Raw genomic sequence first — 12,729 nt, forward strand, 5'->3', positions numbered from 1 at the left:
GTCAATCTAAGTCTGAAACGACTTGAAAGCACTCAACAACAACAACAACAATCCTATCTCATCAGCCAAAAGCAGGCCCACACTTCCCATTGAAATACTAATAAGTTTATATTTCTTTAAAATGTTCTTCATTTTAATTATTGTATTGTTTTAAAGTGTTTTTGCACTACAAATAAGGTATATGCATGTTCATAAGAATTCATTCATTTTTTTCCAAATTATAATCCGGCCCTCCAACAGTTTGAGGGACTGTGACCTGGCCCTCTGTTTAAAAAGTTTGAGGACCCCTGGTTTAATCCATTGTGCCACTGCGGTGCCTATTCAAATTAGTAAACAGTTGCTTGTGAAAATGAAAAAGAGATTGAATTTTACCGAAGGCTTTCATGGCTGGAATCACTGGGTTGTTGTAGGTTTTTTCGGGCTATATGGCCATGTTCTAGAGGCATTCTCCCCTGATGTTTCGCCTGCATCTATGGCAAGCATCCTCAGAGGTAGTGACCTCACTACATCTGAGGATGCTTGCCATAGATGCAGGCGAAACGTCAGAAGAGAATGCCTCTAGAACATGGCCATATAGCCCGAAAAAACCTACAACAACCCAGAGTTTGAATTCTCTGATCTCACACCAGCATCAACTTGTGGTTAAAAAACAGGTGGCTCAGAACTGGAATGGGGGAGAGGTGTGCCACAACAAAATAATTTAATGCAGTACTCCTCTCCGACCATGAGCCATTATTATGTATCAGGAAATCCTGCAGAATGAGCGTTTGATCTAAAGTTTAATCTAGCATCTAACAAAGTGAGAGAAAATGATTTTTTTCCCCATTCTGAGTAGACTATGGCAACAAATGCCCCTTTGATAGCTAAATAAAGAAAATGTGTGACCTGAAAAGAAAAAAAGGACTTTTCTCCTACAATTGGTTCTCCTTAGAATTTTTTTAATCCTTCAACATGCATTTTGCCATCTCTAACATTCCTCTCTTCTTTCTTTTTTCTTTCTGTTTCTTCTATCTTTCTGCTGTACACAGAATTTCTGTTAAGGAGGGAAAACTGGAATATTTGCAGAATGCCTTTTGACTGGGAGCACTCGAAGCTGTTTGGAAGCACTCTTACACTGTGAGAATTTTCACCTTTTAACTGTCCTATACTTTGACATTTTTTCTCTGCACTGCTAAATAAGAGGCATGATTTTTCCCCTCATTTCTGTATTTTTTCCTAAATTAGTTACCTGGGTGATCCCAACGAAGAATGATGAGTGAATAGACTGGTATTAGACAAATTGATTTGTTTACATACTTACAAATTTACCCAAAATAACCACAAGTGAAGAATTTTTTGTCAATCTCTTGGAACTTGCTATTTTTTTTTTCTTGCAGCTACATCTCTATTCTGCCCTCACTGTTAACTTGGATCCAAAATGCAAATACAGGTGAAGCTGGAATTCCAAATCCAAAATAGTCCAAGACCCCAAATTGTCTACAGAGGTATACAAGATGATGAAACCTTTCAAAATACCCTGATTTCATTTAATATGAAAAATTATTACAATGTTGAATGTAAAATTAATCTCAGGCCATGTTTACAAGTTATAGAAGAAATATAAATGATTATCATTTTTGAACTTGGGTCTAATCTCAAAGATTATGTTGGTATAGGCAATTACAGGTATCCCAAAACCTTTTTATAAGTCTAAGTTGAAAACACTTCTGATCCTAATAATTTTGGATAAGGAATACTCAAAATAGACAGAAATAAACAAAATTTACAAGGTAAAGTATACTTGTAGTGCTGTCAGTCAAATATAGCAAACGTATTGTAGTGGTTTCAGCAATGGACTGACTCTGGGGACCAGGGATTGAATTTTCACTCAGCTATGGAAACCCACTTGGTGACCTCAAGACACACTCTCTCAACCTCAGAGGAAGGCAAAAGCAATAATTCCCTTGAACAAAGCTTGCTAAGAAACCCCTGTGAAAGATTTGCCTTAGAGTTCCCATATGTTGGAAACAACTTGAAGCCTCAAAGCAACAAAACTCCAAGAAATGCCTATACCTGTTCAGAAATGACAGAGAATTGTGCCCATGTAAATGTATGTAACCTTTTCAAAATTCCCAGTACCTTATCTATGTTTATTTTGTATCCTAATATCAACAGAGATGTATGTATACTCAGAGGCAATGTGGGATAACAAGTCAAACCTGCTTGTTACGGGAAGTCTATGTCTCCAATGACATAATTCTTCCATTTCTAAGCCTGTAAGCCTTTCCTCCTGCCACCACCACCTCCACCATTGTAGTATTGATTGTTGATTTGTTGTTATGCATCTTTATGACAATTGTAACTTATGGTAACTCCTTTATGAGGTCCCCTCAGCAATAATATTATTCAATGTATTGTCAAAGGCTTTCATGGCTGGAATCACTGGATTATTATAGGTTTTTCCAGCTATATGGCCATATTCTAGAAGCATTCTCTCCTGACAAGCATCCTCAGAGGTTGTGAGGTCTGTTGGAAACTAGGAAAATGGGGTTTATAATATGTCCCATTTATACAACCCCCTAAGAATGCTTGCTATAGATGCAGGCAAAACATCAAGGGAATGGTTCTAGAACATGGCTATATAGCCCGAAAAACCTACAACAACCCAATAATAATGTTGTCTGGTAGGGGGTGAGGGGGTGCCTTCTACTTAGACTGGAAGATTGTGAATATCAGTAGTTCTCCTTGTGGGTTTCCATGGGTGAGCAGTGATTTTGACCCTGGTATTCTGGAGCCTTAAGCCAACACTTAATACCATTTTGTGATGTTCCATTCACCTTTTTCAAATATCAATCATTCTCTTCCCCACAATCTCAGTATGTTTACTTTCAACTATCTATCTATCTATCCATCCATCTATCTATCTATCTATCTATCTATCTATCTATCAGGAGCCCCCGGTGGCGCAGTGGGTTAAACCCCTGTGCCGGCAGGACTGAAGACCGTCAGATTGCAGGTTCGAATCCGGGGAGAGGTGGATGAGCTCCCTCTATCAGCTCCAGCTCCTCATACAGGGACATGAGAGAAGCCTCCCACAAGGATGATAAAAACATCAAATCATCCGGGCATCCCCTGAGCAATGTCCTTGCAGACGGCCAATTCTCTCACACCAGAAGCGACTTGCAGTTTCTCAAGTCACTCCTGACATGACAAAAAAAATTCTATCTATCTATCTATCTATCTATCTATCTATCTATCTATCTATCTCTGAAGGAAACCTCTGGCCAATAGCCAAAAAAGTACAAGTACAACATAATTTTATATGTCTGTGTAATCACATATGTTTACATCATAGCTTTCTGGACGCTGCCAACCCCTCCCTGAAGTATCAATGAATACAGGAGCTTGAGTTACAAAAGAAAATTACAATGAGCAACTGATAATTATCATTTTTTTCATGGCATTTACTAGGAGCCCTTTGAGGCTCTTCAGAGGATGAATGCAACCTCCAAGCCTGATAGTTACCTAACTCATTTAAATGCAGTATCCTTCTGTCTCTGCTGTGAGATTGGAACAAATGAATAGAATGTCAATCTTATCTCTAATGCCGGAGTGGATGTAGGTGAGGGTCCACACTGGCCTACTGAAGAAGAACCATATTGATCTGTGCTCTCAAGTTTCCTTAATTTTTGTTACTAAGACATCCAAATCTAAGGGGAGGAATTTCACCATATATTGTCAAAGGCTTTCATGGCTGGAATCACTGGGTTGTTGTAGGTTTTTTCAGGCTATATGGCCATGTTCTAGAGGAGAGAATGCCTCTAGGAGAGAATGCCTCTAGAACATGGCCAAATAGCCTGAAAAGACCTAAAACAACCCAATTTCACCATAGTTTGGAGGCTCCCTTGTGTGTTTTGTTGTTCCTGTTATTTTTAACCTTGAAGGCCTATATTTAAGCATCACATCATCTAGATGTTAAACTTTTATATATTTGTTCTCAAGTTATTTGCAAAATTTATATTTGACTAGAGCCAACTAACGCCACTTATATGGGATACATATATTGACAGTAATTGTACAGGCTTCCTCACATTGCACATTTCATATTTATTTATTTATTTATTTATTTGCGACCTTTATATGCTGCCCTTCTCACCCCGAAGGGGACTCAGAGCGGCTTACAAGGTATATATACATACAATATATTATTAACATAGTACAATATCAGTTTTAAATATTGCTATATTGCACTATATCAATTATACTGTAATATTATTAGTAATATTACATGTAATATAAATATATAATTATAATATCATATTATTAGTAGTAGTATTATATTGCATTACATTACAATATTATAAATATTATATGTATATACAATATATTATATATTATATTATAACATATTATTAGAATAGCACAGGAGACAAGGTGGAACTGTCCCCTGGCCCCCCTTTTCTTCACTCCGGCCCAGAGCGGCAGTTGGTGCTGGGGGGAGGGGTCCCCAACGGATGGCAAATGCAGGAGACAAGATGGTGCTGTCCCCTGGCCTCCCCTCTCTTCACTCTGGCCCAGAGTGGCAGTTGGTGATGCGGGGAGGGATTTCATATTGGGGATCTCTCCCTGAAGTTGGCCAAATGAATGTATAGACTTGTTACATTGGAAGGCATTCCAAGGATCATCTACTCTACCTCCTTTGCCAGTTCTTTGAATATTACTATTGTACACCAAGGGGTCATAGGGTGGTACAATCCTAGTGAAAGAAGGGGCATGGATAGAGGTAACAGCAGAGGCGAAGTTGGCATGAACACTTATTTGCTGAGGAATACCAGCAAATGCCATCTCTATCAGGAGATTAACTCCCAATGTGAAAAAATTCTTCCAACAATTGACACAGTTTCTAAGTGGTGAATGTGCTCTCCATCCACTGCTATCTCCCTATATTACCTGGAGGAAAAACATACAGCTGATGGAGCAATGTGCTTCATTTCCCGCTCCAGTTGTCATTTTGGGAACATCCTCCTGATGTTCAAATGAATCTGAACATCGTGTACCAGTGGGTTACCCATATTCAATTACACCACATAGATGCATATACAAAACAAAAGATTTAACTAGCTTTCTTGCTTATTTGGACTTTCCTTCCTGACACACATCAATTGAGCAGAAACTCCAATTGCCATTTCTTGAATAAGGCTTGCTCGGAATATACTTCACTCGCATATAAATAAGCAGCATTGAGCAGAATCCATCTGCGAAAGGTAAAAGCTCCATAAGTTGTTTTAAACCTTCCATAAAAACAAATCCAAATGGTGTAAATCTGATCATATTTCTCATGTCGAGAGGATATTTTCATGCCAGGAGCCCATAAACCAACGCACAGCCTGCACTTGATAGCATTTTATTCCTCTTCAATCCATTCTGCAGTTAGCATATGGGAGAAGGGCATTAAATTTCATTTTCTATATTACTTTTTGTCTTGTGATGACCTCTCCTGGCTAAGCTGTTCATTATCCTTGATGCAAATAGTTAAGAGTCTTCAGATCATTGGTTCTAAATCTTGTGATATTTGACCATCAGCAGCAGCTGCTTACAGTCAGCCCGGAGAAATGTTATCTGTCAATACAGAATCGTTTGCATTGGACAGGATATGTGAGGAACATGATATTAATGGTATTATGTATCTCAGGCTCAAGCCGGATGTCTTTTATGCAATAAAGCCCAACATCTTCCCTTGTTGGACTTTGAATCGCTTAGTTCCTCTGCTTCAAGGCAATTTCAGTGAGGTCAGGGTCAAACCACTTGGGGAAATGAAGAAAGGTTTTAAAAAGTTATTTTTGCTCTGCTTCTCTAATAAAACAAACCTCCAGGTGAGAATATGTAGCAGCATTGCAGCTACAGCCAACTAAAACTAACCATAGATTACGATGTGTTGTTTTGATATTCTGAGCAGCTTTCAAATTAATATCTTACAGAAAAAGTACAAACTAATGTTTAATATGCAGTCCAAAGATTTAATACATTTGCACACACTTGTGCAGGAAAATATACATGGATTTCAGTGACTGCTGTGTGGGAAAACTTGCCAGTTCAAATGTACTGCATATACTCGAGTATAAGCCTAGTTTTTCAGTCCTTTTTTTAGGCTGAAAAAGCTCCCCTCGGCTTATACTCGATTCAAGGTTATTTATTATTTTACTCTGTTATTAGTATTATTTTTATTTAATGTATTATTTTACTTTCTTTATTATTATTACATTTACAGTATTTTACCTTATTATTATATTTATTATTTTATGCTATTTATAATTATTACATTTATTATTTTACTTTATTATTGCATGTATTACTTTACTCTATTATTACATTTAATATTTTACTCTATTATTACTATTATTATTGCATTTCCATTATTTTGTTGTTGTTGTTCATTCGTTCAGTTGTCTCCAACTCTTCGTGACCTCATGGACCAGCCCACGCCAGAGCTCCCTGTCGGCCGTCACCACCCCCAGCTCTTTCAAGGTCAGTCCAGTCACTTCAAGGATGCCATCCATCCATCTTGCCCTTGGTCGGCCCCTCTATCTTTTACCTTCCACTTTTCCCCACATAATTGTGTTCTCTAGGCTTTGCTATCTCCTCATGATGTGGCCAAAGTACTTCAACTTTGTCTCTAGTATCCTTCCCTCCAATGAGCAGCCGGGCTTTATTTCCTGGAGGATGGACTGGTTGGATCTTCTCGCAGTCCAAGGCACTCTCAGAACTTTCCTCCAACACCACAGTTCAAAAGCATCTATCTTCCTTCGCTCAGCCTTCCCTAAGATCCTTCCATTATTTTACATTATTATTATTATTATTATTATTATTATTATTATTATTATTATATAAATGTACTTACGTATCCTTCCAACAATAATAAAGGGAGTAAAATAATAATAATAATAATAATAATAATAATAATAATAATAATTCCATTATTATTATTATTTACTCCCTTTATTATTGTTGGAAGGATACGTAAGCACATTCGCCTTGAAGAAGGTTAGAATAATGATTTAATCAGAGTTGGACAGTCTTATCTCAAACTACAGTTTTATGTAAATATTCAAAAACATTTCACCTCCTGATGCATCAATTAATGTAATTTTATTGGTATCCATTTATAATTTGAAATTTATCAGTAGTGGCTGTATTTCCCACCCTCGGCTTATACTTGAGTCTATATATTTTCCCAGTTTTTGTCATAAAATTAGGTGCCTCGGCTTATAGTCGGGTCGGCTTATACTCGAGTATATACGGTAATTTATTCCCTATGGAGAGTAGCCAATCTTCCGATTCCCAATAGCAGGACATTAATGTAGCAATGCTTAAAAATTGCAAAAAACCAACTGATCATTCTGGCTTCTCATAAACCAGGACTAATGGCAAGGATGAGACACATCTGGTCAGAAACAATTTGTGCAAGATCTAGCTGCATTAAGCTCAGTGTCATTCTGCCATTGACTTCGAGGGAATGTGGATCATGCCCAAAACTATTTACAGATTATTGTATACAGAATACAGATTGCTTATGACAAATTGCTTTTTCTGAAAGCGCTCCAAAACTTCCTTTTCACCCAACAGCCACTTTGCTGTTTGCTGTGGCCAGACGAGCAAACAAACAAAAACAAAAACAGACACCAATCCAAAACACAGCTACCCAGAGTAGAAAATCAAGGCTAACGGAAATGCCAAAATGCTTACATTTCAGACTGTGCAGAAAACATTACCACATTTAAGAAATAACACACCAACAGACACATAAAAGAGCTGGTTTATTGCCCTTCCACTGTCACTTGGAAGGCTGGAAGCGTGTTTATGCTTCTCTGCAGAATTGTACTTTATGCACTTTTCACATGTCAGCATGTTATTTGGTTTGGGTATAGTGGCTCAAGAAAGCAGATGTGCTTACATTGCTTGATGTTCTTTTGCCTGTCACCAGTTAGCAAGTCCTTCTTCCACCTTTGTTAATGAACTAACAATACGTGCCTTCTCTCTGATTAACAACAAGCAATGCCAAGGCAATCAAAGGGGGGAAAAACCAGGAAAATGGAAAGGCTTAGCAATCTGATAGGTCCATTATATGTCAGACAGATATATATATATATAAAGGTTGCATCCAGATTGAAAGACATCAGTTGGGCTGGTGGAAGTGTACCACCCCAGTCAATAATCCCCAGTCAGCCTTTCTAGCCCCATGAAAGTACAAATGAATGTGGGGAACAGTGCAAAAGTGAGAGTATTCCCAAATATGGGACAGAAACCCCTCCTGAGAAGAAATCCCTTCTGTCCATGCTTGTTGCATGCTTCCCATGCCTGAATAATTTTACTGAAAGTCTCTACACAAGAATGAGCCTTGTTCCCCCACATATTATGGAATCATGATGCCACCAAGTTGCCCAGCTGACAAACTGATTCACATACAACAAAAGTCTAAAAAGATCAAAAGCAACCCAAAGAAGAAAAATATACAACATTTGGGCTTTGAGACACTATTAAGCCAGAATAAGCAACAATCTAGGATGAGAAGCACAACTTGCTAGTTCTTGCGATAGAATGTGACTTTCTGTTGTTTTAACCTCTTATCACTATCTAGGAGGAAAATCACATTCAAGATATCAACAAGACAAATCCATTAATACTACTCATGGGCAATACTACTCAACATCCATGGCCCCTTCTACAGTGCCCTTTATTCCAGGATCTGATCCCAGATTATCTGCCTTAAACTAGAATATGAGTCCCCACTGCCAGATAACTTGAGATAAACAGATAATCTGAGATCAGATCCTGGGATATAGTGGCAATGTAGGAGGGCCTCTTGTTTTCAGAAAGAGGGACTTTATTCAAACTGGGCTGCAGCCAAAATGATTTGATTGATACACAAAACTGTATCCTTCTTAGTTGCCCTAGATATAGGCCACTTAGGAACATTCCACACAGCCCTATATCCCAGAATAGCAAGGCAGAAAATCCTAAATTATCAGAGTATGGACTCAGATAACCCAGTTCAAAGCCTGCATAAATAGGAGTATAGTGTCTAGATCCAGGAAAGTCATGCCACCCCTCTATTCTTCCTTGGTTAGACCAGACCTGGAATACTGTGTCCAATTCTGGGCACCACAATTGAAAGAGATATTGACAAGCTGGAATGTGTCCAGAGGAGGGCGACTAAAATGATCAAGGGTCTGGAGAACAAGCCCTATGAGGAGCGGCTTAAAGAGCTGGGCATGTTTAGCCTAAAGAAGAGAAGGCTGAGAAGAGACATGATAGCCATGTATAAATATGAGTGGGGAAGTCATAGGGATGAGGGAGCAAGCTTGTTTTCTGCTGCCCTGGAGACTAGGACACAGAGCATTGGCTTCAAACTACAAGAAAGGAGATTCCATCTGAACATTAGGAAGAACTTCCTGACTGTGAGAGCCTTTCAGCAGTGGAACTCTTTATCCCAGAGTATGGTGGAGGCTCCTTCTCAAGCTTTTAAACAGAGGCTGGTTGGCCATCTGTCCAGTGTGCTTTGAATGCAATTTTCCTGCTTCTTGGCAGGGTGTTGGACTGGATGGCCCATGAGGTCTCTTCCAACTCTTTGATTCTATAATTCTATGATCAAGGAAATCTTATTCCCTGGAAATTAAAGACCTTTATATAAAACATGCAGTGAGTGAGTAGAATTGCACTCATCCATTCTAAAATCTGGAACCACCTTGTCTCCATTCATTACCCTACCAGGTACTTTTGTAGACACACACTTATGAACTCATAGACATAGCTGACTTCTCTGAACCAAGGCATGGATGTGCTTTGAATGCAATTTTCCTGCTTCTTGGCAGGGGGTTGGACTGGATGGCCCATGAGGTCTCTTCCAACTCTATGATTCTATGATTATAAAGCAGATATAGTGAGATTATCTGTCTTGATATTCTGGAATACAGGGCTGTGTGGAAGGGGCCTTTGGATGCCTTTCTGCTGGATTACAATAGGTCCAGCATTCCATGGCAGGCCTAAAACCCTGAACACACCCAGGAAGTAGAAGCAAAACTTCCCCTGTAGTCATCATGGAAAGCTATATCCCTGATAGTCAGAGTGAGTGGAAGGCCCTCTAGAGCAGGGGTCCTCAAACTAAGGCCCGAGTGCCAGATACGGCCCTCCAAGGCCATTTACCTGGCCCTTGCTCAGGGTCAACCTAACTCTGAAATGGCTTGAAAGCACACAACAACAACCCTATCTAATCAGCCAATAGCAGATCCACACTTCCCATTGAAATACAAATAACTTTATATTTGTTAAAATTGTTCTTCATTTTAATTATTGTATTATTTTTAAGTTTTTGCACTGCAAATAAGATATATGCAGTTTGCATAGGAATTCATTCATTTTTTTTAAAAAAAATTATAATCCGGCTCTCTAACAGTTTGAGGGATTGTGACCGGGCCCTCTGTTTAAATCAGTGTTTCTCAACCTGGGGGTCGGGACCCCTGAGGGGGTCGCGAGAGGGTGTCAGAGGGGTCGCCAAAGACCATAAGAAAACACAGTATTTTCTGATGGTCATGGGGATTCCATGTGGGAAGTTTGAGCCAATTCTATTGTTGGTGGAGTTCAGAATGTTCTTTGATTGTAATGAACTATAAATCCCAGCAACTACAAATCCCAAATGTCAAAATCTATTTTCCCCAGGCTCCACCAGTGTTCACATTTGGTCATATTGAGTATTTGTGCCAAGTTTGGTCCAGATCCACCAGTGCATGAGTCCACAGTGCTCTCTGGATATAGGTGAACTACAACTCCCAAACTCAAGGTCAATGCCCATCAAACCCTTCCAGTGTTTTCAATTGGTCATGGGAGCCAAGTTTGGTTCAAATCCATTGCTGGTGGAGTTCAGAATGCTCTTTGATTATAAGTGAACTATAAATCCCAGCAACTACAACTCCCAAATTACAAAATCAATCCTCCCCCAACCCCAGTAGCATTTACATTTGGGCGTATTGGGTATTTGTGCCCAGTTTGGTCCAGTGAATGTAAATGCATCCTGCAGATCAGATATTTAGATTATGATTTATAACAGTAGTAACATGACTGTTATGAAGTAGCAACAAAAACAATATTATGGTTGGGGGTCACCACAACCATGAGGGACTGTATTAAGGGGTCACAGCATTAGAAAGGTTGAGAACCACTGGTTTAAATAGTTTGAGGACCCCTGCTCTAGAGTTACTAAGGCCCAGCTCTCAAAAGGAGAAGGGAAGGACTGCCTCCGAAAAGTGGGGCCAGCGGAGAGAAATGCGCTGAGTCAAAGCCCAAGGCTGGCAGTAGGGAGACCAGTCAATCTTCAGGGCAGTGTTAGGAGAGGGACCCGCCCTGCCAAGCCCAACAGTCTCCTGAAGCCACGCGACAAAAAGAAACAGGACAGCCTAGCAGTCAAAGATGCTTTTTTCTGGCTCTGTTGCAGCCCAGGACGCCTCTGGTCCACCAGCATCCAACCCAACCGGCTGCTGCTGTCACCTCTTAACTGAAAACAAGCTCCAAAGGCTGCCGTCCAGCTCAAGCAGAGGCCAAACTTTCTCCTCCTTTCTCCCCGAAAGCGCAGCCAACCCAACCGTCCTCCGGGAGCCACTCTCTGCACAGCCAAACTTCCCTCTCTGCCGCAGCCCCTCGACGCAGAAGCCGGCCCCCCTCCGCCCCCGAACCCAACCTCTCCTCCTGCGTGGAGGGATGCAGGACTTACGGGAAGCCGGTGGGGCTGTGCGGGCTCTGCAGCTGAGCTGGCCGAGAATCCAGAGGAAGAGCGCTGCCCGGCTGCCGGCGCGCAGGGGGAGCGCAGCCATCCTGGGCTGCCAGGCGCCGCCGCGGGGGTCCCAGGAGCCAGGGAAACAACCAAGCAAAGGCTGGAAGTGCCTTCTCTCCCTTGCGGGTTGGCCGGCGCCGCCTCCTCACTCGGGTATGCTGAGAGAGGGGGGCAACTTCACTCCCCCTCCTCCTGGAGAAGCCAAGTCCCGGGCACTTCGGCGCCCCCTTCTTCACAACGCGCCTCCCCCTTGGAGTGCGGGAGGCACCGGGGGAGGAGGAAGAAGAAGAAGAGGAGAGCCAGAGGCGCAGCCCTTCCTCCCAATCCTGGCCTTGCTCTTCTCAGCCAAGGCGTCCGATGGGCCGCAAAGGAGCAGCTTGTCTCAGAGGCTCTGGCCGCCTCCAGTCGTCATTCGCTGCCAAGAGGAGGAATCGACTGGCAGCAGAAGCAGCAGACCCAGCGAAGGCAAGGAGGAGGAAGGAGGGAGAGCTGCGGGAAAATCCTCCTCCCCTCCCTCCCCTCCCGAGCTCCTCCGCCAGCAGCGGCAGCTCCTCCCCGTCGCCGCCTCCGTCAGTGCGGCCCTCCCTGGCCGGCGGAGCCTCTTCTCCGATGCGGCGCCTGCTTGCAGTGTGCTGCTGTCCGAGGTGCTGAAACAGCAGGGAGCTTGGACCGCGTCACTGTCCAAGGTGCTGAAACCCCAGAGCAGCCCTAGAGCCGGGTTGGACCCCGCTCGCTGGGCGAGGAGCTGAAACACCAGAGAGCTTTCTCTCCCCGCGTCACTATCCAAGGTGCTGAAACCACAGAGTCTCTGTAGCGCCGGGTGGACCGCACTCGCTGGGCGAGGTGCTGAAACACCAGAGAGCTTGCCTCCCGCGTCACTGTCCAAGGTGCTGAAACCACAGAGCAGCGGTAGCGCCGCGTTGGACCCG

The 12,729-nt window shown here is 42.0% G+C and overlaps 1 protein-coding gene across 1 annotated transcript in view; it reads right to left on the reverse strand.

Moving 5' to 3' along the window:
• Window positions 1-12,339, reverse strand: part of CNTNAP2 (contactin associated protein 2) — a 1,109,924-nt gene extending 1,097,585 nt beyond the window's left edge. The window contains exon 1 of the mRNA XM_060781556.2: window positions 11,741-12,339. Coding sequence (XP_060637539.2) covers window positions 11,741-11,840 — 100 coding nt within the window. The 5' untranslated portion in view covers window positions 11,841-12,339. The remainder of the gene's footprint in view (window positions 1-11,740) is intronic.
• Between the last annotated feature and the right edge of the window lie 390 nt (window positions 12,340-12,729).

Source organism: Anolis sagrei, chromosome 6, assembly GCF_037176765.1.
Source record: "Anolis sagrei isolate rAnoSag1 chromosome 6, rAnoSag1.mat, whole genome shotgun sequence".
Classification (NCBI taxonomy): Eukaryota; Metazoa; Chordata; class Lepidosauria; order Squamata; family Dactyloidae; genus Anolis; species Anolis sagrei.